The sequence below is a fragment of the Solanum dulcamara genome, chromosome 4, assembly GCF_947179165.1.
Source record: "Solanum dulcamara chromosome 4, daSolDulc1.2, whole genome shotgun sequence".
Taxonomy (NCBI): domain Eukaryota; kingdom Viridiplantae; phylum Streptophyta; class Magnoliopsida; order Solanales; family Solanaceae; genus Solanum; species Solanum dulcamara.
Genome location: NC_077240.1, coordinates 79,104,844 through 79,129,781, shown reverse-complemented (window position 1 = coordinate 79,129,781; position 24,938 = coordinate 79,104,844). Strand labels below are relative to the sequence as shown.

Below are 24,938 nucleotides of genomic sequence, written 5' to 3'. Positions count from 1 at the left end.
TAACTATAATAGATAGTATAATGTTAGTATACTTGATATACATAGTACATATATATAGTATAATGTAAGTATATACATACTAATAGATAGTATATTGTGAGTATATATAGTGAATATATTATTATAATAGATAGTATATTGTGAGTATATTAGATATACATTATAAGTATATATAATATATAACATAAGTATATTATTATAATAGATAGTATATTTGGTTTCTAAAGGAAATTCAAATAGTTCTTTTGAAATACCAAACAATCCTTCTCTAATTTTGTTTAAAATTTTATTATATATTGCTTCAAAATAATCATATTCTTTTAAAGCTTCAAAAATTTGAATTTTTGTAAATTTTCATAATGGAGTGTTTGGTTTTAGCTCTTCATTGGAGAAATCTATAGTTGGAATCTTAACTTTGGTAGATGCCATTGATGAATATTTAGAATATGATCAAGAGAAAGAAAGAAGAAGAGATACTTCAAGTTACTTTTAGAAAGAGAAAATAGATGGTACACACATATATACAATAATGGGAAATGGATGAACAAGATTAATTAAGTGAACTATTTGAGATATATTTTCATGATTCAATTAAGTGAATTATTTAAAGTGTACGAAAATTGTTGGGATTTTTTTAAAAAACTTTACTATTTTATACTTTTTAGAAAAATAGTTTTAAAATAATAAAAAATTTATCTATAAAAATTGTACTTTATCTATAGTTGGGATATCATACAAGTTGTACTTGTCTCCAAACACTCTCAAATTTACGTTGGAATATAAATTTCATTATTTAAATTTGAGAAATTATATTTGATTAGAAATTATTTTTTATATTTATTTAGTATAATAAATTTCTTAATACAACCCTAAAATTTTGAGTTAAAAACTACTCTTATCAGATTTGAATGAACCCATCTTTCTCTCTCTATATATATATACTCTATTTACTTATCAAATTTTTTTTAATTTGATTTTTTTTGTTTACTTGTCAATTTTGACAAATCAAGAAAGGATAATTTTTTTCTTTCTATTATACCTCAATTTATTTTAATGACACTGAGGGTCATTTTTGATATTTTCGATAATTAATTAGTATATATTTGCTTATCCACTTAATTTTCTCACTTTATTATTACTTAAATCCATAATCTATAAATTACACAAAAATAAATATACCATTGCTCCAAGACTCTATTCAGTGCACAAATTAAATTTAAACATAATGATAAAAAAAATTAAAAAAAGTTGTGATGTCCTTATTAGTCGGTAAGCAACATGATGTTGTACATTATTTTGCAAAAGTTGTACTTCACTACGGACTATTTCTAACCAATTTAATATAAGTATTAAGAAGGGGAAAAGAGAAAAAAAGAGAAGGAAAATAGATATACTATTTGTTATAATTTATTTATCTAATTATAATTTAAAATAAAAATAATTTTTAAATTTAATAAATTTAAATTTAAAATATATAATTAAAATGTCATTTAATCTTGTAAATATATTAGGTAAAAAATTAAAAGTAAAGAGGTGTGAAAAAAGATATTTTTTTAAGAAGATAATTAAAAAAAGATAGTTTTTGATTGTTATAATTAATTGTTATTCTATAAAATATATAATATAACATAATATGAAAAATCAGTCAAAAAGTATAATTATTATAGTGAAATATTATAATAGAAGATGAATATTATAAAAATATCTGATTGTATATGAAAGAGACATGTACTCAAAAAATAGATTCGTGATTTGAAATTCATAAGTTTGAGATTTTTTTTCAAATTGCTAAATTTTAAATTTTAAATTTACATATTAGAAAAAAATTTAAAGATAAATAAAAACTTTGAACCAAAATTACGAAATAAAATAAAACTACCCTTGCATGTACCATGCAAAACGTGTATAGCACCTTCTAACACGTATTTGTTGATTAGATAATATTTGAAAAGTGTCCAGGTTTGGGTTTTTTCAATTTTTTCAATAAAAAAATGCCAACTTCTTGAGAAACACAAAGTCCATTTAGTATTGTTTATTTTGGAATCATTTAATAAAATTCAGGTGAAATTTCTGGTGCAATCACAGTTATGGTCCCCTGTTTATTCCTCCCTCTATTTCATATTTAACTGAAATTTTAAAATAATACACACATATTAAGAAAAGTATTTAAGGACAAAATTTGAACCATATTTTTCTTTATTACCCTTTTATTGAATCAACCTCATAAAAATGATTAAATGTGAAATTATAAATACAAATAGTTCCTTAATGGAGTATAAGTTTATAAGTAGTGTAATTTAACTTAAAACTGTCAAATGGGCCGATTGAATCCCTAACCGGCCCCTAAGACCAGCCCATTAAGGGCCCGACATGGGTAGACCGGATCGGATACCGTCCCAACACAAACAAAAATTGAGCATGTTCGGTCTATTTTTGGCCTTGGACCGGTAAGGAATCGATACCGGCCCACTAGTCCACCGGTCCAAGACCGGCCCGTTAACGCGAATTTTTTTTTTTTTGAAAAATAATTTTGGGCCAGATTATCAAAAAGAGCCGTTGGGCCGCCGTTGGCCCAACTGCCAAATTTGAAATTTACCCTTTTTTAAAAAAAAATTATTAATCAATTTTTTTTCTATAAATACCTATAATATTTAATTATTTTTTCGCACCAACAATCATCTAGTTCTCCCAATTCTCTCTCAATTTCTCAATTCTCTCTTAAAGTGATATCAATATTTTATTATTTTTTGCAATTAACAACATCAAGTGGAAGTTTTCAATTTTCAAGTGTTCAACATTTCATCAATTTTACGATTCTTTGTTTGATTCCGGCAATTTGGTATAATCGTTCCTTCTCTTACTTTTATTTAGTAAATTAATTCTAGTATGTTTAAATATTTAATTTTTGTATTTATAATTTTTATTAATTTAATTTACATAATGTATAGATTAAAAAATATACGTAAAAGTGTTAAAAATTTGTGTCCCAACGGAGGTAGTGATCGTAAGAAAAAAGTGTTTTCGATAGAAGTAGTACAAGTAAAAATTATTCCCGTATGCCTGAATCACCACTTAATGAATTTGAAGAAATAAGGGTAGGTGCACATGATATGAATGAAAATGAATATCACGAAACTTACGGTATAGAAGAACCAAATGAATTTGAAGTAGAAATAGAACAAGATGATAATGATGATGTGAATGTTACACCAACTAGTCTTGATGTAGATTTAGGTAATACTCAATCTAAAACTGTTAATCTTCTTCCATGAACTGTAAAAGAAAGGAAAAAAACTAGTTTAGTATGACATTATTTTGAACGCATAGCCGGAACAACTAAAGTTCAATGTAAAGAGTGTCAAAAAAATTGAGCATAAGACCGGGGATAATAGAGATGAAACGGGTCAATTGACTAGACATCTAGATAATGAGCATCCTGGTTAGAAAGAACGAATAGGGGGTGTTACTGGGCCAGTGCAAGGTAGAATAAACCCACAGACTGGAAAATGAATGGGGACGTATAATAAAATGAGGGACCGTGAAGAAATAACGAAAATGATAGTTGTGGGTTGTCTAACTTTTTCATTTGCTTCTTCTGATTCTTTTATTCATTATATACAATCAATTTATAATTTCATGTTTAACGGTATTCCTAGAAGCACTTGTAGATCAGATATTTTTAGACTTCATGGACAATATGCATATTATTTACGTTGGTTATTAACAAATCTTTCATGTAGAATTTTACTTACTTCTGATTTTGGTCGTTCTATAAATAAAAATGATTATTCAATTGTTACTTGTCATTGAATAGATAGTGATTTTATTATGCAAAAACGTATATTAGCATTTCAATATGATGAAAATCGAAGACATAATGCACAATTTATTTCTGATTCTATATCAATGGTTGCAAAATATTAAGGTCTTGAACACAAAAATTTATGTATTTCTTTTGATAATGCGTCTAACAACACCTCTGCTATTAATTCTTTCAAAAAACTAAGTCCTCCCCCCCCCCCTTTAGATGATATTTTTCATATTAGATGTTCTTGTCATATATATAATTTAATTGTTCAAGATAGACTTTATTTTTTTGAGCCAACAATTGAAAAAATTAGGCATGCAGTTGGTTTTATTCAAGAAAATAATAGAAAAGTTAGACTTAAAGAATTTAAAAGAAAATGCGAGAAAAATAATCTTAGACCAAGATTAATGCCCGAAGAAATTGAGACTAGGTGAAATTCGACTTATGATTTTTTAAAGACTTGTAATATTTATAAAATCCTTATAACTACAACTTTTAATCAATATGTATATAAATTTCCCAAAGTCATGATGGAAGAATTTGATTGGACTAAAATTAATGATGTTGTTGTATTTTTAGAAAAAAATTATTTGGCTACTCTTGAATTTTCCGATTCTTATTTTTCTACTGTTTCTAATATTTTAGCTTATTTAGCCGAAATTTCTGTATTGCTTATGGAATATAAAAAGAAAGTTGATTACAAAAATGTTGTTGCTGAAATGATAGAAAAAAATTTAAAATATTTTTTTCCTACTCCTCCTTTTTATTTAATTGGTGTTATGTTAAATCTGTATATGAAATTTAATACTATGTCTGAATGTGTTCGTCTTATATATACTTCTATAGAAATTGAAAAAGATGAAGATCCTACTATGTTTAAGGCGATGGGTGATACAATTGATCATATTCAAATATTATATAATCATTATATCGATTTATTTAATAATGTTACCCCTAGTCATACTGTTTCTCTATCTCGTCTTTCTAACGAGCCATCATCTTCTAAAAGGCAGGCACGTGGTATGCCTGCCCATGGTTTTTCTAATGTATCTATTTGGAATAGAATACAACCTATATCACAACGGAGCATAAATCGGGACGAGCTTAATTATTATTTGAGATAGACTCAAGAGACCTATGATGAAAATAGTGTCACTACACTGAAATGGTGGAAGAACAATCAAAAACAATATCCAATACTATCAATCATGGCCAGGGATGTGCTAAATGTTCCAATGTCAACTGTTGCATCGGAGAGCGCATTTAGTCAAGGAACGCAATAAATCGGAGACAATCGACATTTTTTGGGGAGCAATGCCATGAATGTTTTAGTTTGCCTCAGATATTGAATTAGATCAGAGCATAGGAATAAAGGAAGAGTAGAAGATACAGAAAAAGACGAATAACTTGAAAAAATAATGTCAATTGGAGATCCTTCGGCACAAGCTAGTCCAAATTACAGATTAGTTGATTTTGAAAATTATGAGTCAATTCTTGTTAATGTTAATACAAATGAATTGGAGAAATGATTCGAAATATGTAGAAGTTACAAGTTATTATATACAACTAGTTGTAAGTTTGTAACTTGTATGTTTTGAATTTTATCAATATATTAATAAAGTCAAAGTCTTTGCATTTCTTAATTTTTTTCCCTACAAATTTTGTATGATTCAATTAAATAATTATTTTTTTACTTTACATAATCATCTAAGAAAAATTAATTTTGTAATCACTATAAGATTTCAATACTTGAAAAAATATTATTATAATAAATAGTATATTATGAGTATATTTGTTATACATTGTAAGTATATATAATATATAATGTAAGTAATAGATTGTATATTGTGACTATATTAGATATACATTGTAAGTATATATAATATATAATGTAAGTAATAGATTGTATATTGTGGGTATATTAGATATACATTGTAAGTATATATAATCATGGGCGGATCTACGTTGAGTCCAGGGGGTTCATCCGAACCCCCTTCGTTAAAAAATTATACTGTATATATAAAATATTTTTTTTAATATATGTGTATATATTTAATGTTGAACACCCTGAGCATAAGCCAAAGGACTAGCTCAGTGGCAAAGAGGGTTCAATATTTCGCTTGCATGCCCTTGCGTCGCGGGTTCGAATCCAAAAATAGCCACACTTTTTTTTATTTCTGCTTTTAGGTGCGTTTTTAGATTTATTTTTTTGGCGTTTTTTAAATTAAAAAATGACTTCTTAACATTTTAATTTTTTAAATTTTAAATCTTTAATTGAAAACTTAACAAATAAAAAAGCCCTCTTCTTCTAATTTCTAGGGATTTCTAGGGATAAAAAAGCCTTCTTTTTCTCCTCAACTCTTCTCTTCTCCTAGCTGCTCTTTAGTCTTTGCTGCTGCTGTCCATTCGTCACTGCCAGTTGCTGCCAGTTGCTGTCCGTTGCCGCTGCGCCTGCTCATTGTTGACTTGCTGTAAGTTCTTAGCTCTTCTTCCTTTTTTGTGTGTTCTAAAAATTTTCAGATTTTATATATGCCTTTGGCTTTGGTATAATGGTATTTATTGTCTTATTTATGTGCTCTTTACTGTTTAGTCTCAACTATCAAGCTTCAATGAAGAAGTATTTCACCAAAGTTTCGAAATCAAGTTTAGCCTCTCATAGTCATAGTCAATCTAACCAAGAAGAAAATGCTAATCATTCGGAAATATCATTACACTCTTCTCAAGAATTTGATTTGGATTCTTTAAAGTTTGATCCTGGTGAAAGAATCTCAATATTGAACTATCATCCAAATCATCGTGATGTTATTAGAAGAACATACCTTTTGAATGGTCCTTGCCAACCTCGTCTAGCGGTGCATGAGTATCCTCAAACAAATATTTCTGGATCAATACGTCGTTTTAATCATGAATGGTTTGATGATGTATATCATGATTGGTTGGAGTATAGTGTTAGCAAAGATGCAGTCTATTGTTTGTATTGTTATCTATTTAAAGACCATAACATTCATCAAGGAGGAGGTGAAGTATTTTCAAGTGTTGGGTTTAAGAGTTGGAATAAAAAGAGTAGTCTTGACAAACATATTGGTCTACCAAATAGCATTCATAATCAATCAAAAAAGAAATGTCAAGATTTATTACGACAACGGCAGTCTATTCAATTTGCATTTGAGAGGCAATCTAATCAACTCAAGTATGGATATTGGATTCGCTTAAGTGCTTCGGTTGATGTAGTAAGACTTCTCATAACTCAGGGATTTGCATTTCGAGGTCATGATGAATCTAAATCATCACTTAGTAGGGGTAACTTTCTTGAAATTCTCTCATGGTATGCAAAAAAATGTGATAAAATATGTGATTATGTACTAGAACATGCTCCTAAAAATGATCAAATGATTTCTCCAATAATTCAAAAAGATATTGTGAGTGCATGTAAAATAGAGACCGTTAAAGCTATTATTGAGGAATTAAATGGTGATTACTTTGCCTTGCTAGTTGATGAATCCTTTGATGTGTCACGCAAAGAGCAAATGGCTATTGTATTTCGATATATTGATAGAAAGGGATTTGTGATGGAACGACTTATTGACATTGTTCATGTTCAAGATACTAGTGCTTCATCTCTAAAGGAGGCAATTGTTAATTTACTTGCTAAACATTCTTTGAGTCCATCAAGTGTGCGTGGACAATGTTATGATGGTGCAAGCAATATGCAAGGTGAGATCAATGGCCTTAAAATGTTGATTAGGCAAGAAAGTAGATCGGCTCATTCCATCCATTGTTTTGCTCATCAACTTCAACTAACTCTTGTTGGGGTCTCTAAAAAGTGTGTTGAAGTGGGAAAACTTGTAGTATTGGTCTCAAATATTTTAAATGTATTGGGATCTTCTTTCAAACGTATGGATGAATTACGTGATTCTCAAAAAGAAACGATTAAAGAGGCATTAGATATGGGTGAACTTACAACCGGTAGGGGCTTGAATCAACAACTTGGTCTTTCAAGAGCTTGTGACACTCGTTGGGGATCTCATTATAAATCCTTTAATAATTTTATTATTATGTTTGGCTCTATTCTTGATGTTCTTGAATCACTTGCTCTTGATGCACGAAATATGGATGAAAGAGCTAAGGCAATGGGACATCTCGAAGCTTGCCGAACATATGAGGTTGCGTTCATGTTGCATTTGATGAGAGATGTCTTAGCAATTACAAATGAGCTTAATAAATGCTTACAAAAAAAGGAGCAAGATATTGCAAATGCCATGCTACTTGTTGAAGTAGCAAAGAGAAGGTTGCAAGTTTTAAGGGATGATGAATGGGACTCTCTTATTGCTAAGGTATCTACATTTTGTATCAAACATGATGTTTTGATACCTAACTTTGAGGAGCCATATGTTAGCTCTTTAAGATCACGACGAAATCTTGCTAACTATACAATCTTACATCATTATCGTGTTGAAGTTTTTTGCAATATTATTGATTGGCAACTTCAAGAACTTAATGGTCGTTTTGATGAGGTGACTACCGATTTGCTCCATGGAATTGCTTGCTTAAATCCAATTAACTCATTTTCAAGTTTTGACATTAAAAAAGTAATGAGAATGGCAAAATTATATCCGGATGACTTTGATGAATCTAATATGAGTGCTCTTGAGAATCAACTTGCAAGTTATGTTGTAGATGTTCGTGATGTTGATGAAAGGTTCTCCGATCTAAATGGGCTTTGTGATCTTTCCAAAATATTAATTCAGACAAAGAAACATTCTACTTATCCTTTGGTATTCCGCTTAGTGAAACTTGCTCTACTTCTACCAGTTGCCACTGCCTCCGTTGAAAGAGCTTTTTCGGCAATGAAGTATATCAAGAATGACTTGCGGAGCAAAATGAGTGATGATTTTTTTAGTGGTTGTTTGGTGCCTTATTTAGAAAAAGATGTATTTGATAGTATTTCTAATGATGCTATTATTAAGACATTTCAAGATATGAAACCTCGTAGAGTACAATTGTAGATTTGTAGTAGTGTATGTAGTTGAATTTCAATTGTAAAACAATGTTTTGATAGGCTTATTATTACATGCTTTCTAATTCAATAGAAAATGCCTATAACTCTATTGTTCAGGATGTTTTTGTATTGTTTTGAAGCCATTTTATGTCAAATTATTTTTCCGGAGGAAGAGTGCTTTTACTTTGAGTTGGTGTTTATTTTAAGTCTTTTTAAATGTAAAAGTTTATGTTTGCTCTTCATTTGCACTTTCAGGAGCTAAAAAGAATTCAAAAGAAACTGAACAACTTGTAGAAAGACCCCAAACTTCTTGCAAAACAGGTATATTTGACCCGACCCGTTTTTTATGAATATAATTAGCATGTTTAATTTTTTTTGAACCCCCTTCATAAAATTCCTGGATCCGCCACTGTATATAATATAATGTAAGTATATTATTATAATAGATAGTATATTGTGAGTATATTTGGTATACTTTGTAAATATATATATAATATATAATGTAAGTAATATATAGTATATTGTGAGTATATTAAATATACATTGTAGGTATATATATTATAACATAAGTATGTATATACTAATAGATAGTATATTGTGAGTATATTAGATATACATTGTAAGTAAATATAATGTAAGTATATAACTATAATAGATAATATAATGTCAGTATACTTGATATACATAGTACGTATATATAGTATAATGTAAGTATATACATACTAATAGATAGTATATTGTGAGTATATAGTGAGTATATTATTATAATAGATAGTATATTGTGAGTATATAGTGAGTATATTATTATAATAGATAGTATATTGTGAGTATATTGTTGTTGTTGTTGTATAGTATATTGTGAGTATAGTAGATATACATTGTAAGTATATATAAAATATAACATAAGTATATTATTATAATAGATAGTATATTGTGATTATATTAGATATACATTGTAAGTATATATAATGTAAGTATATAACTATAATAGGTAGTATAATGTTAGTATACTTGATATACATAGTACATATATATAGTATAATGTAAGTATATACATACTAATAGATAGTATATTGTGAGTATATTTGGTATACTTTGTAAGTATATATATAATATGTAATTAATTATATCACTATAATATATAGTATAATGTTAGTATATTAGATATAGATTGTTAGTATATATATATAATATATAATTAAGTATATCATTATAATAAATAGTATATTGTGAGTATATAAATTGTTATAATTACTTCTAAACTAACTAGATAACAATACACTATATTGATGATTGACCCAAATTTTCGAATACATAAACGCGAAAAAAAATCAAGTCCAACGGGCCCAATCTAACCCAGCCCATTAAGTCCAGACCCTATACCCTTAATGGGTCATGGGCTGGAGTTTTAATAATTTTTTCACTTTTCAAACCGGCCCGGTCCGGCCCAATAAGGGTCCGATCTGACCAAGTCTGGCCTGGAACCCCGATGATTCAAAAAAAAGGTGGGCCGGTCTGATCCGTCCCGGCCCACTTGACACCCTTAGCTTAACTCCTAGAAAATTACAAAACTTCATTAATCAAAAGAGTAAACATGAAAAAAGATTCAAGTATTTCTCTTGAATTTTGAACAATTCAACTATTTTAAACAATGAAAAAAGCTCTAAAAATTTAGTTAATATGGAATAGAGAGAGTATGATATAAGAATTTCATATTTTTTTAATTTATTTTACTTTTTATATGATTAAATATTAATATAATTAGAAAATACCTTAGAATATTAATAAAAACTTCTAAAATTTGACTTTCGAAAAATGAGTCGTAACAAATAAAACTAATTAAGAAAAATATTATTTAGTATTTTGGAATCTAATTAAAGGGGTCGGAATAAGCTTTTTTCCATAAACACATTTGAATATTTTTGAAATGATGAATTTTATTTGCTGAGTTGTATTGCACTTTTTGGTCTATGATCTTTTTTAATGGGTCATATTTTGCCCTTGTTTTATTTTTTTAAACAATGAATGTATTTATACAACTTTATAAATTCAATGATACTTAAGCCTCATTTGTTTCCATTAAAATTCGAACGTTTGAATCTGAATAAGATTTGAATATTAAGATGTGCATTAAGATCTAGATGTCTAGATCTGAATACACATCTGAATATTAAAATATGGTTTATAGATCTAAACACTGAATAATTTAGACTATTTGTTTTCAATATCTGAATGTGCATATGAAATTAAATATTATATTGACAAAATATTATAAAAATTTCATTTCAACAAAAAAAATTACCATTTGATAAAATATAATATTTTAAATGTTAACGATTCTTCATCTGTCTTTGTGTAACAATAAATCTATGAGAGGTTTCTAGAGCTATTTTAACCTTATTCCTTGAGTCTGACTTCAAACTACTTCCAAGTCTCCCGTTTAAAGATATTTCTTGAATACAAGTTTCTAAAAAGCCTTATCTATCCCTAAATTCTTCCAAATCACTCTTGAACTTTCACCAGATTATTCCATAATTGAAATATAAAATATAATAAATATAACATATGAACAGATGCAACAAAAAATAACTAAACAAAGAATCGAGATGATTAAAAAGATCGAAAAGGAAGGAAAAAAATCTTCCTATTTAGAATATAGAAGAAAAACTAATCTAGTTGTAGTATGTCATGGTATTTTTTTTTTACTACTCTCTGATTCACATATATTAAGAGATTAAAATACAATAACAATAATAATAATATATTTAGTATAATCTCACAAGTGGGTTTGATCATACCAGCGAATTTGTCACGATCTGAATCTAGGTGTGATGACACTAGTCTTATCCCACCAAAACAAGTCAGTCTAAACCCAACAATTATAAGAGATATTGCAAAAATACTACATATATTAAATAAATAAAAGCGAAAGTCTTAAATAATCTCAAATAACTCTCAAAAACTGATTGTCACGTGTACAAACAAGCCACTAATAAATATGAAATAAAAGATAATACAAGTCTCAAATGTCTTTGTATCTCAAATAGAACAAAACATAAAGTAATAAGGGATAAGGGAGATTGTCGGACGTCAATCAACTACTTTTCTAAGTCACCTCAAAGCCTCAGAGAATAATAGATATCTCAAACTCACCGTTTGGCCTTAGAATCTACACAAGTGTAGAAGCAAGAAGTGAGAACCGACCAACACAGTACTTAGCAAGTCAACTAACAAAACTAAGCAAATCTAAAGAATACAAGAACTTCTTCTCCTTTCAACCGAACCTCCATAACTACAATTTACATAGAAAATCAGCCCAACCTAGATTTTATAATACACACATCAAATATGTTCCAAAATCACAGTTAAGTCATCACAAAACAAAAATCACAAGTATCACACCAATCAACCACAAGAGTCAATACACCACAAATAAGTATGTAAGAATGCTCATTCACATTTAATAATCGAGCATCAATCACGTTCGTCGGCAATGACCTCGACATCACACTCTCGCCGAAAATAACCTCGGCATCACACTCTAATCGACAATGACATCGGCATCACACTCTCTCTGGAAATGACCTCAGCATCACACTCGCGCCGAAAAAAACCTCGGCATCACACTCTCGTCGAAATGACCTTGGTATCACACTCGCACCGAAAATGACCTCGACATAACACTCTAGCCAAAAATGACCTCGACATCACACTCTCACCGGAAATGACCTCGGCATCACCCTCTAGCTGGAAATGACCTCGGCATCACACTTTCCATCTCATCACGGGGTCCAAGAACAAAATGCAATTAAGAATGTTCACACAATAATGAGGAAACGACAAGTTCAAGCAATTTACAATGACAATGGGACTGTCAAGGCATATCATAATATTCATATCAATGTCAATATTACGCATTTCACACTTTTCAATCATGATCATAGCAACACATTATATTTTTATTAACCTCGTTCATTTATTAAGATCAACTCATATGAATACATAACTCATCACCGCATTCCCATTACTCCCAATGCATACAAGAAAGGAAATTCGAGGATTCTAAAGATTTTACGAAGTTTTAGAATTTCACTTATCTCAAATAATCGAGCAATCACTCCGGGGCTTGAACCTTCCCTTTTCGTTGGACTTCCAAATTAATGCAGTCTATTCAAATAAATAATCACAATAAGATTTTAAAACTAACAACACTCATATTACTATATGTCTAGCCTAGACCCAGAAACTCACTCAAATTATATAATCAAGTTCCTAATATTGATGCCAAAGAACATGTCAACTCTTATATTTTCTAAATTTCAAGTCTAGAGTAGGTTTCAATTTCTCCAATATCACAATTTTAATGATATTCATATAATACAATGCACTTAATATTTAATTACATATCTCAATACATTAAAATTTTAATTATAATATGATAACCACAAGAAATTTCCATAATCGAAACCCAAAATATGTCCAGTAATAATAAGCATAATTACAAAAAAAAAAGCATAAAGAACCTCAACCTATTTGTAATTCTATTCCATATAAATTTTCAATGATTGACTAGTCAAATGTCAAGCATTGACATCATTACCCAATGATGACACAAATAAAATAACAATTTAGTTCATCAATTAAATTAATTATTTAAAATCATCCGTCAACTAATTAACCGTAATTATTGAATAATTCAAAATTTTTAATTTAAATTTACAAAAAGAGTCTTTTTATAAAAAAGAGAGGACTAGTTCTCAAAATGACCTCACGGGTCATTACAATCCTTTTATCAAAAAATGGAATATAATATCTAAACTATAATATGTCTTCATAAAAAAATTCTCAATTTATGTTTTATCTCCGTTAATGAGTATGGAATTGTCAAAGTCACCTTGATTGCTAACATATAAAAAACAAATGAGTAAAAAATCTAAACACACACCTAGGAATAAATAATATTAACAACTTCAAGAAATAACAACATACATTTTCAATTGCCCTCATTAAAAATCTTATTAGAAAAATTCAATAGGATAAAATCTTGATTAAGAAAGAAATAATACAACACGTATTTTATTTCCCTTATTAAAAACATCACTTGATGTATTGAAGACGATGCATTCCAATCATGTATATAAACTTTTCAAATGTTGAGATTGACAACGCCTTAGTGAATATATAATGTTATACCAACATTTTAGTCGAGTCAGAGCGTAGTTTAACATATAGGTTCAGGGGTATTAGAATGGCACGACAATAATACCATAACATATATACTTACCAACAAGAGAGAGAGCAAGACTGACATTCTATTTTTATGTCACATTGAATGTTTTTTTGCTGCATACGTCGTCGTGCAAATACAAGTTTGATTTACCAATCCTAAAAGTTAGCTCATGAGGGAAAGATTGTTCAAGTCCATACAAGCAAACCGTCAGTTCATTCCCCAACAAATGTGGCACTGTAACCTACTCTAACACCCCATTCACGCCCAGACCCAATTGAAGCGTAGACCAGAAGTCCAAAGGGGATGAATCTGGCTCTGATACCATGTAAAGATATGCTACATCGGCCTAACTCAACTCCAAAAGCTATCTAAATTTCCAACCAACTCTAACACCCCCTTTACGCCCAGGCCCAACTAGAGCTTCCATTCTGATCAAATGTTGAGTTTTTGGTACGGATAAACGAGCAGAAACCCGAAAGAAAGTACTCCAAGAAGTGGCAGTTGACAAAAACAGAACTACCTAAGAACAATGATATAACAAGGATTACAGCATCTTGATTTTTGTTGCACTTATTTGCTTTAACACTAATATAAAAATGTATGTCAGCTTATATTTGAGCATTTGAAAGCATATTTCAAAGAAGCAAATCAGTTATTATGTTATCATTCATACAATTTAAGCATGAAAGCAAGTAATATAACTAGAGAACTCAAACGAAAAAAGCCATACAGAGGAGGTAAGCCACGCATAAATAAGGCCTATGATCTTAAATAGTAATGCTAAAATTATATGGACATGGTGGAATTGTCACTGCAACAGATCCTTCAAGCATTTGACAGACCTTCCTCATAGTAGGCCTCATTGACGGATCCTCCTGAATGCACCAAATACCAACCATCACGAACCTCTCGAGCTGCTTCTTGTCATTCAAAGCCTCGGAATCACTTTCCACCAGAGCTTCCAATTTTCCTTCTTGAAAGCAATCCAGAACCCAGTCTATAAGAATCGCCTCCGGTCCGTAGTTTTCCTCACTCTCATAATTTTTCCGGCAAGTGATGATCTCTAGTAGTAGTACACCAAAGCTGTAAACGTCCACCTTAACCGTGACTTGACTATTCCTGAACCATTCTGGTGCAACATAGCCTCTTGTTCCTCTAATATTAGTAAGCGTTCGACTCTGGTTAATCATCATCAGTTTAGACAATCCAAAATCTGATATTCGAGCAAAGTGATAATCATCAAGGAGAATGTTCTGAGGCTTTATATCACAATGGATAATCTGCGTACTGCACTCTTCGTGGAGGTATGCAAGTCCCCTTGCAATCCCCATCGCGATATATGTCCTCTGACTCCAAGTAGGTTTTGGATCACCAAAAATGAAACTTGCAAGAGTTCCATTACTCATATACTCGTAGACCAACAAACGATGAGGTCCCTCATTACAATATCCAAGCAAACGGACCAAATTCTTGTGATGAGTCTGACTAATCACATTTACTTCAGTCATGAAATCCTTCTCTGCCTCATGAGCAACTCTGTCCAGCTTCTTTATAGCGACAACATTTCTTGAACCGATAGGCATTACCCCTTTGTAAACAATCCCAAATGCACCCCTGCCTACCTCTTCCTTGAAGTCTTTTGTGGCTTCTACTAGTTCTTTGTATGTAAAACTATGACAGAGAGAGTTTACCATGTGACTCGTTGGGCGCGATATCTTCACTTTCTTTTTGTAAATGTAGAAGAATCCCCAAAAGAATACACTGATGAAAAGAATATTTACCAACACAGAGCTGCCTAAGAGCCCAGACAACACAACAGCCCAATTTCGCCACTTCTTACTTTGACGAGATCCTGAATTTGGAAGGCCAGGACTCAGAGGAGGAACACCATCTTTCCTTATTTTCATAAAAGCTTTTGAATTCAGATTTGTGTCTATTCTCCCATTCGACAGTGGAAGCTTCTTTTTCCAGCAACTATTGCTTCTATAAATGGCAACAACACAGAAACAATCATTCAAACAAGCACTTTGGCAATCTTGTTCAGTAGAAGGGCGAATTTGCTGAAAGTCAGATTTCGGCCAATCAGTATCACGAATCGTGATAAAACTGTAAAAATCTTCAGGTGAACCCCTCCCAACCTCATCACAACTTATAGAAAAATCTGGTTTACAGTCTCCATAATCATTGTTCGGATCAACCAGTGAATATCCTTTCGGACAGTTACAAACTGGTCTATTGTTTGTACCAAGATTGCATACATTGTTGTAACCACAAGAACCAGGTCCTTTGTCTCCATCAATTTCGATGCATATATTATTCGGTTGAGACCACAGAATATTCCAGCCACTGCTATTCGAAATCCTTGAATGATAATAATGACTAAGAACTCCATCAAAGTTAAGTGTCACACGATGATAATTGTCCGAAGCTGAAGGAATGGATCGCGGAGTAAGAGTTTGCCCTTCATTGTTTCTTTTCAATACATACACCACGCCATTCTCTTCGAAAACCAACTTATCCCCAGAATTTGTTGCATTTGTTGTATCAGAAGTTTGAGTGTTGTAGTACTCATCATCATAATCAGTATTGGAGGGCACACTCTGTGTAACAAGTACCAAATTTCCATTATCAAGCATCCGAAGATAAAACCTACCTGTTAAGACATAATATAATAAAATCATCAAAATCGTACTCTCAGCTCTAACAGTTATCTGTTTGGATCATGGAAAAGAATCAGAACACACGTGAAGGTGTTGTTAGTAATCTGTATTGTAAAACGTTGAAACAGTAACAATAATTTCTGAAAATGAAAGATAAAAACTGAAAATAAGAACACTATCTGAAAAATTATGTAAGAACAAAAATCGAGCCCACTGAATGCACAGTGTGTCCTTAAAGAAATTATCCCCCTCAATATATCCGAGGTTTTTGGAATCTTTCCTCCCAGGATAGAACGATTTATTCACCAAAAATAGCGGTACATCAAATTAAGGCGACTGCGAACCACTCGAAGGCAGTATATCACATGGTTTTTTTTAAGAAGTGCAGAAAAGAAGAAGAAGAAGATGATTGTCAGAAATTTTTCGTAAGGAACAATTCTGAGGATCAACAAAAATATATAGCCTGTTTGCAACTTTTCAGAAAAGGTTGCAACCTTTCAGAAAATTCTGTCTGTTGGGAAAAGGTTTGCAACTTTTCAGAAAAGGTTGCAACCTTTCGAAAGGAAATGTTTTAAATTAATCCGAGAAAGAAAGAAACGAATCGGGTCACGGGTCACAATTTTTAATTAATTAATTAATTAAATAATAATTAATTACAATTAAAGAAAATTTGGTTCAAAAAGATTATCAATCAATCAGATCATTTGAACGAATCCGAATCTGAAGCCGAAGTCGAGCCGAGCCGAGCCGAGCGACGACGACGGCGCGAGGGGAGAATCAGATCATTTTTTCCTCCATTTCCCATTCAATCTATCAATTAAACCCAACAGGTGTGTGTTAAGACATAACAACAACAACAACTACACTTCAATCCCAAAATAAGTTGGGATCAACTTCATGAATCCTCATTGACCATGTTTTTTCATATAAATTCATCTCACACCAATATTATACAATAAAAATAAAAGGGAAAAGGGTCAGATTTACCTCTGTACTTTCAAAAATTGTTTACATTTATGATTGTCATAATACATAAATGTGACCCTTTAACTTGAGTTTAGCTGACATCTATACCCTCCAACTTTGGGTGTCCAGACACTTAAACTTATATAAAGTTGAACAAGTAGTATGTTATATAGGATGCGTGTGTCTATACAAGTTTAAGTGGCTAGTTAAACACCCAAAGTTGGAGGACCTAAATACTAATTGAAAAAGTTAAAGGACACATTTAGTGGTGAAAAAAAGCATAGAAAGCTTAGGACCTAAAGAAAAATGTACTACCATGACTAAAACTAGTCAATTATTGATGAATCCTCATAATACAGGTATCATGTTAGAGACGTAACATAATCAAACAATTAAATGAGTTGGTCACACGATTCAAACGCTTACCTTGAGTGAATATAGTTTGTGACTTTTGAGAAACAAGAAAGCTTCCTCTTTCCAATGTTTGATTTGGCAACAAAGTATCAGTTGGATTTCTAAAACTTTCCCACAATGGATCAGTAGAATCACTTCCCATTACAACAAAATTCCCAATATCATTCATGAGTCCATATTCAATATTACCAACAAGCAAATCAGTTCTCCAAAGGGCATTCCCTTGAGGATCACTAAGTATTAGACCCCTTTGAGGATCAAGATTCAATCTTGATCCTTGTGGAACTAAATCACTCATATTAGCATGCCAAATTGTAGTCTTTTCTTGAATTTTTGCATACCATATACAAAGCAAGAACTGATTTTTATTTTCTTGAATTTTTTTGAAGCCAAATGCAAAATCACCAGATGGTGAAAGCCATGGGGTACTTTCATCTGTTGCACTAATAGAACTACTAGTAGCTACTCTACCATTATTTTGAGCTAAATTGTGTAATGGAAAGAGAAAAAGAAGAAATATTACAAGATAATAATAATAAAAAGAATTAGACATTGCAAGAGGAAATATGATTTGTTGAACAAATGAATATAAACTTAATTTGTGTTTGTTAATTTGTAGTGTGAGTTTTTGGATGAACTGTGAAGACCTTTTGGATCATGACTTGATAAAAGAAAGAATGGGGAATCCACGTACCCCTTTAACACGCAAGTACGCTTTAGCACCGAGTCAACTTTTACTTTTCTATGTTAGGTCATAGGTGTATGACTAATAATATCATAAATGGAAAATTAATTTTCAAATCAAGAGTTATAGAAAGATGAAATGGAAATTAGCTTCTAGTCTACGCAAATTTTATCTTATTTTGGAGATAGAGACGTTGTTTTCGATAGACTTTCAACTCAAGAAAAAATGAAAAAAGAAATAACATAAGTGAATAAGCCACGGCTAAATATTATTGATGTAAGCTTGCTAAATCAGTCTGAGCAGTAATTATAATAAAATAATATAAAAATCGAAGTACAAGAAACAACAAGTAATAACAGAAATCAAAAGACAAGAAACTATCGTAGTAATGCTAATTAGACTACTAGTATGGAAGGATAAGTGAAACAACATTCTACTACCTACTAACCTTATATCCTAATATACCTGTTTGATAACCTCCTATTTCTTTGACAAGATAATAGGCTATTAATTAGACTTTTGACTGGGTCAATTCCACAGTCAAAAATAAATAACGATCCTAGCTCCAATTGTCTTGATGGAACGTTCATTATATCTTTAACCATTAATTGAGTTGGAAAATTCAAGAGTTACTGGGTCAATTCCACAGTAAAAAACAAATAACGATCCTAGATCCAATTGTCTTGATGGAACGTTCATTATATCTTTAACCATTAATTGAGTTGGAAAATTCAATATAACTCCTGACTTTTCTGTGTGTGTTTGTCTATAACAAGAATAAATAACATTTCTTGTATTTTGAAAGTGATCCTTTTCTTGTCTATTCCCTAAAAATTCAACAAAACAATCAAACACACTCATTTGTTTTAACTTTGAATAATATATTTTCCTAAAAAACAAAAGAAGATTTTGTGGGAAATACTGTTATGACTCGTCATACTCCTTTGGTCCTTTAATCTGTCGTTTAAAGTTTTGACACACTCGTTACGATAAATTATTTACAAATAGCATTAATCATAAGAGGGTATTTTAGTAAACTACCCTTATCTCTTTCTCAAATGAGTAATTATACCTTTTTGATTTTTTAAATTAACAACTATTTCATATCATTTTTTCTCGGTTAAACTGATGGAAAAAAAAAATTCCGACGTAGCAAAAAAGAATATCAACTTATATATTTGCTTAACAATCAAAAGGAAGATTTTATTCAAAATTATGAACCTACATAATGTGCTACAGTTTTACTATTTAACAATTTCCTAATGTAGTAATGCATAGGCTAAAAGATCAGTAGTCAAAATTATGAACCTACAAAATGTGCTACATTGTTTGTTACGACAAAAGTCATTTTTTCAGGAAATGTTTTCCTTGAAGAAGTCACTTTTTGGTGTTCTGTTACCAAAATATAATGTTCTCCTAGGAAAACGTTTTCCATTAAAAGGAGAAAAATGACTTATGTCGTACAAACAACTTCTCATCCCATAAGCTTCATCCAAATTCTGAATAAGAACGATACACTTGTCATTTCCATGAAATAGTCTCTTACTAATGTCCTTATTGCTTGTCAAGTCGTATCGTTAAAGATCCTTTTACTCTAAATTTGTTCACTTTCGTCATCTTTCTTGATTCCTACTACTATACCACTTTCGTCTGAATCAAGTTACGATCGGCTATATAAATTATCGTTGATTATGTCACTCTACTTAAATTCATATCAGACTAATATTATACAAAATAATAAGGCATAATATATAAACATGCCTTTTAACTTGACCTTAACTGACATTTGTACCCTCTAATTTTAGTTGTGCAAAAGTAGGCACGCTTTAACTTGTATAAAACTGAACAAATAGATACATTCATCCTATGTAACAATTTATTCCTACCTATATTATTCCACAAAGAACGCATGTATCTACTTGTTTAATTTTATACAAGTTTAAGAAGTACTAGAAATTCTCTATTTTTTTTAGTAGGCATAATACATAAACATGACCCTTAACTTGACTTCAGATGGGAACTATGACCTTTAACTTTGTCAGTGCACAAGTAGGCACTTTAACTATCCTCGTTCGTGAAATACATCCGAGTCACACGCGTCAGAAGGTAAAATTCGAGTGTTTATTTGTTCAAATTTTGAATAGTTAAAGTGTCAATTTGTGCATTGACAAAGTTAAAGGTCATAGTTATCTACTGAATTCAAGTTAAGGGTCATATATATGTATTATGCCATGAAAACTTTAGTCAAAATATTTAATTAAGTGATGAAAATTGAATCAAGAGTTCATGAATAAAAATCATGACACAAAAACAAAATTTAGTTCATCTTTCTGGGGAATTTGACTAGTCTAATTTTTTTTTTAAAACTAAAGTTAGAGTTAACACAAAATAATTAATTAAATACATGGAAAAATAGAAATAAAGGAGAAACAAGCTACTGGGCCTCGTCCAAATATCATTTCTCAGGACCAAATCCAGTTAATTAGGCCCAAACTGTTGACCTCTTTGGGCTGCTGCTGTTGAAGATTCTCTATTGGGCATTTCAGCCCATTTTCAGCCTCGTATATCACTTGTATATTAGCTCCCATGAAAACTGTATATTAGCTTCCCTTTCCGTTTTCTTGATCATGGGGCTGACTCGGGAAAAAAAAAGATGGAGATGCGGGGTTCTGACCCAACGGAATGATGTAATAAATAGAGTCTCAAATGGACTCAGACGAGGGAAGTTCATGTAAAGAAAAGATAAAAGATTAGAATGAATGTAAATGTATACATCAACTTGAGTTGTGGTACAGTAACGAGACTGCTCCACCCTTAACTAGAGGTCTCGGGTTCAAGATCTGGATATGGAGAAAAACCAGTTGCATGTGACACCCCCCAAATAGACCCTGAAGTGTGCAATCCAGATTTAATCGAGGCTACAATATTAACTCCAGATACCGGGTGAAAAATAAAAAAAATGTAAAAGTATGCAAAAGTACGTTTACAATATAGGAAAATACCTTCTTCTAACTCAAATCTAATTCAAGGATAAATACTAATGAAGCGTAACTAATTGAAACCAAAAGATGGGATAGAATGTGGTTAGTTTTGAAATAAAGGAATGGGCAAGCAATTGCAATTTTAGCCAAATTGAAATTTAAGATGAATTATTATCGATTAATTACTTGAGATTCTTAATCTTAACAAGACAAAATAATTTACAAAAGCTAGCATAAACTAACTAAAAGCTAATAATTAATATGCTTAATTAAAACACTATTTTTGAGATAATTTTCTTAATATTCATAAAACATGAAAGTCGTATATGAATCTATATAAAACTATATAGAAGTGTATAATTCTTTTTAGAAAATAGCAAAATTGCCTCGAAATAATTTAATACTTTTTTTGGATTTTCAAAATTAATCATTTCAAATTGTTTGAAATTGAAAATGCTCAATAATTTATTTATTTATTTGGTAATTATCTGTCTCGTATAAATCACCAAAGTACTGAAACTTTCGAAACAATAGCTTATTACATCCCAATAAGCTATATCTCATCAAGCTACTATGAGCTACCAATAGGCAAGAAATTCTAAAATATATAGCTATGAACTATATTCTGCATTTTTAGGGGTGTTCTAACACATATGACATAAACAATCTCCTTATCTAATGCCTTTCCTATGCGACTCCTCTTTTCAAAAATTTCTCTATTCCTCTCATTCAACACAACGTGTCTAATTTCAGAGTATACCATGTTAAACAACTGAGCTTGTACTGTCTTTGTAACACCGACTAAAAACGTCGTATATGATGGTCCAATTTTCGATGAAAATTATACAACTTTTGTATTTTGGGCATAACTTTTCATAGGATGGTACAAATTAGGTGATTCAAATTTCTAAATAACCCCAACGTCATTACCTATAACTTTTTTGAAGACCATATTTTAAGTTTCATATGTTAAGTAGGTCAAATAAATTAATTGTTGTAAGACATGGTGCTGTGACGAAATAGAGTATTTGTAGAAGAAAAAACATATCTCACTGTAGGATGCTCCAAATCGATTGATTATTGAACGACATGAAAGTAGACTTTTATAGAAATAATACATATGAAGACACCAAATCCTAATGAGGAAGTTATCATTTTCAAATGCAGCTCCGAAAAAGGGTATTTCGTTAAAAGAGGGTTCATCTCACCAACCATGAAAAGATGTAGATCCATTTGACATCACCCATGACATCAATAGTCCTCCATTTGACATCACCCATGACATCACAATCTTTCATTAATTTTTTAGATTTTCTTTATAATTATTTTAATTATTGTTAGGTCCCTCCTTCACACCTATAAATACCTAACTTATTTCATCATTTTGTTTATCAAGCTTTCTCAAGCAACTCTTCTCTCTATACACTTTTTTTTTCATTTCAAAATATAGTTTTAGTTCTTAGTAATGTAGAAATACTATTCCGGTGATTCATATACTCCGGGTAGTACACAAAACGCTCCGGCAAGGAGAAAATGCTAGAATTCAAGAGTATTCATTAAGTCCTTCGATTCTAAGTAACCCTTCGGATTTCAGGTATGTAAGGCTTCAATGATAGTATTCCTTCCACTCTCATGCCTAAAGTATTTTAATTATATGATAAACTATGTTCATTTTCTTTAAGTTTTACTCTAAGTTATGTGGGTGTTTATCCATGGATTCTTCCACCCATGTAGTTCAAAAACTCTTTCAATTAGATCTCTTGATTTCAAGAAATTTTTTTATGGGTAATTCTTATTTTTACTTAATAGCATGAATCATAGTTAAACTAATAATTATTGGTCTATTTTGATGCAGCATTATTTCATATGTATGAATTGATGATTTGCAAGTAATTTCTCTATTTATCTCTTTAAAGGTCCTTGAAATTCATGATGGATTTTTAAAGCATGATTTTTAATTAATGGATTTCAAAGTATTTATGCATATTTATTTACATACATGTTTGCAAGTTGAAGTGATTTGAATCCACCTAGTTTTACTATATTTTCAATGAAGTTTGACTTGAAAGCTTTGACTCCAAATAAATATTTATGAAAGCAATGTCTATAATCAAAATGGAGTCTTATGAAATAAAAGAATGATAAAATGATATGAATGATGGATTCTTTATGCAATAAGGACAATTCTTGCATATTTGAATAACCAAATGTCTTAATGAGCTATTCCATCGAATATGATGTTTTGAATTCTCAAGTTATATGCTATGAATATTTTGAAGTATTAAACTATTTCGTGGAATAATCCTAGTAGCAACCCCTTGTCTCATTAACTATGTGTCAACATAGGAGCCCTTGTAGGCTTAGGCATCCATGACAACCCTTAAAGTTAAAGTTAAAGAATGAATGTAAAGTTGACGGAGTTTTACCCTAGGCAAGTAGACTCCCCGGCCAACGTAGGGGGTTATGTTGGATTCCATGTAATAGCTCGCATAGTCTTAAATGTCGGTTATGGTCATCTTACCACAAATGAATGTTTTAAAGGATATTTATATGATTGATTATGCATGCATTGCATTATGTTTCATATTACATAAATGTTTTAATGTTTCCTCAATGTTCATACATGGTTACATAGTACATTCAAAGTACTATCGCATATTTTTTTTGCCTACATGATATCACCACGTAGGGACCAGTGCTCCTCCTCGTTCTCCTCACGTGGCTAGTTGAAATTTCGTTTGAAGACTACTTTTGGTGAGTTACCATGTTTCGAGAACAATACTCCTTTATATTTCTAGCTTATGATATGTTGAGATCTTTAAACACTTATTATGACATTTCTTTCTATTATGATTGAGGGTGAGCTAGGGACTTGTCTTAGCCCCATTAAATCTAAAAGTTAGGTATTGTTGGACATATGTAAGTTGAAGATTTACTATTATGATTTCCGCTTGTTTATTTATCGTCATTACCTATGAAAGGCTAAAAAGAATGCTAAGATGCTTGTTTAAGGTACTTTTGGGTTCCTCATTCGCCATGCCACGTCTAGGCCCTAGGCTTGAATTTTGACAAACTAATCCCAATTGGTGAAAGACGATCCCCTTAAGGTGGATGTAAAGGAGCCAGAGGTTCCGGATTCGATACCCCGTAGAGATGCAGCGTGAAGAGGGATTAAGATGCGAACTGACTGACTCT

General features: G+C 30.9%; 2 protein-coding genes across 2 annotated transcripts; one reads left to right on the top strand and one right to left on the bottom strand.

Annotated features, from left to right (window-relative positions):
• The first annotated feature begins 5,016 nt into the window (after positions 1-5,016).
• On the top strand, positions 5,017-8,814 carry LOC129884399 (uncharacterized). Its single transcript, XM_055958704.1, has 3 exons — positions 5,017-5,084; positions 6,184-6,279; positions 6,399-8,814. Exons 1-3 carry the CDS (start codon positions 5,017-5,019, stop codon positions 8,812-8,814), a joined length of 2,580 nt encoding a protein of 859 aa, XP_055814679.1.
• Positions 8,815-14,670: 5,856 nt separating this feature from the next.
• LOC129887771 (G-type lectin S-receptor-like serine/threonine-protein kinase RLK1) lies at positions 14,671-18,779 on the bottom strand. Its single transcript, XM_055962992.1, has 2 exons — positions 18,090-18,779; positions 14,671-16,690 (listed from the first exon to the last, which is right to left on the bottom strand). The coding sequence occupies exons 1-2, from the start codon at positions 18,628-18,630 to the stop codon at positions 14,805-14,807; spliced, it is 2,427 nt and encodes an 808-aa protein (XP_055818967.1). The 5' UTR covers positions 18,631-18,779; the 3' UTR covers positions 14,671-14,804.
• Between the last annotated feature and the right edge of the window lie 6,159 nt (positions 18,780-24,938).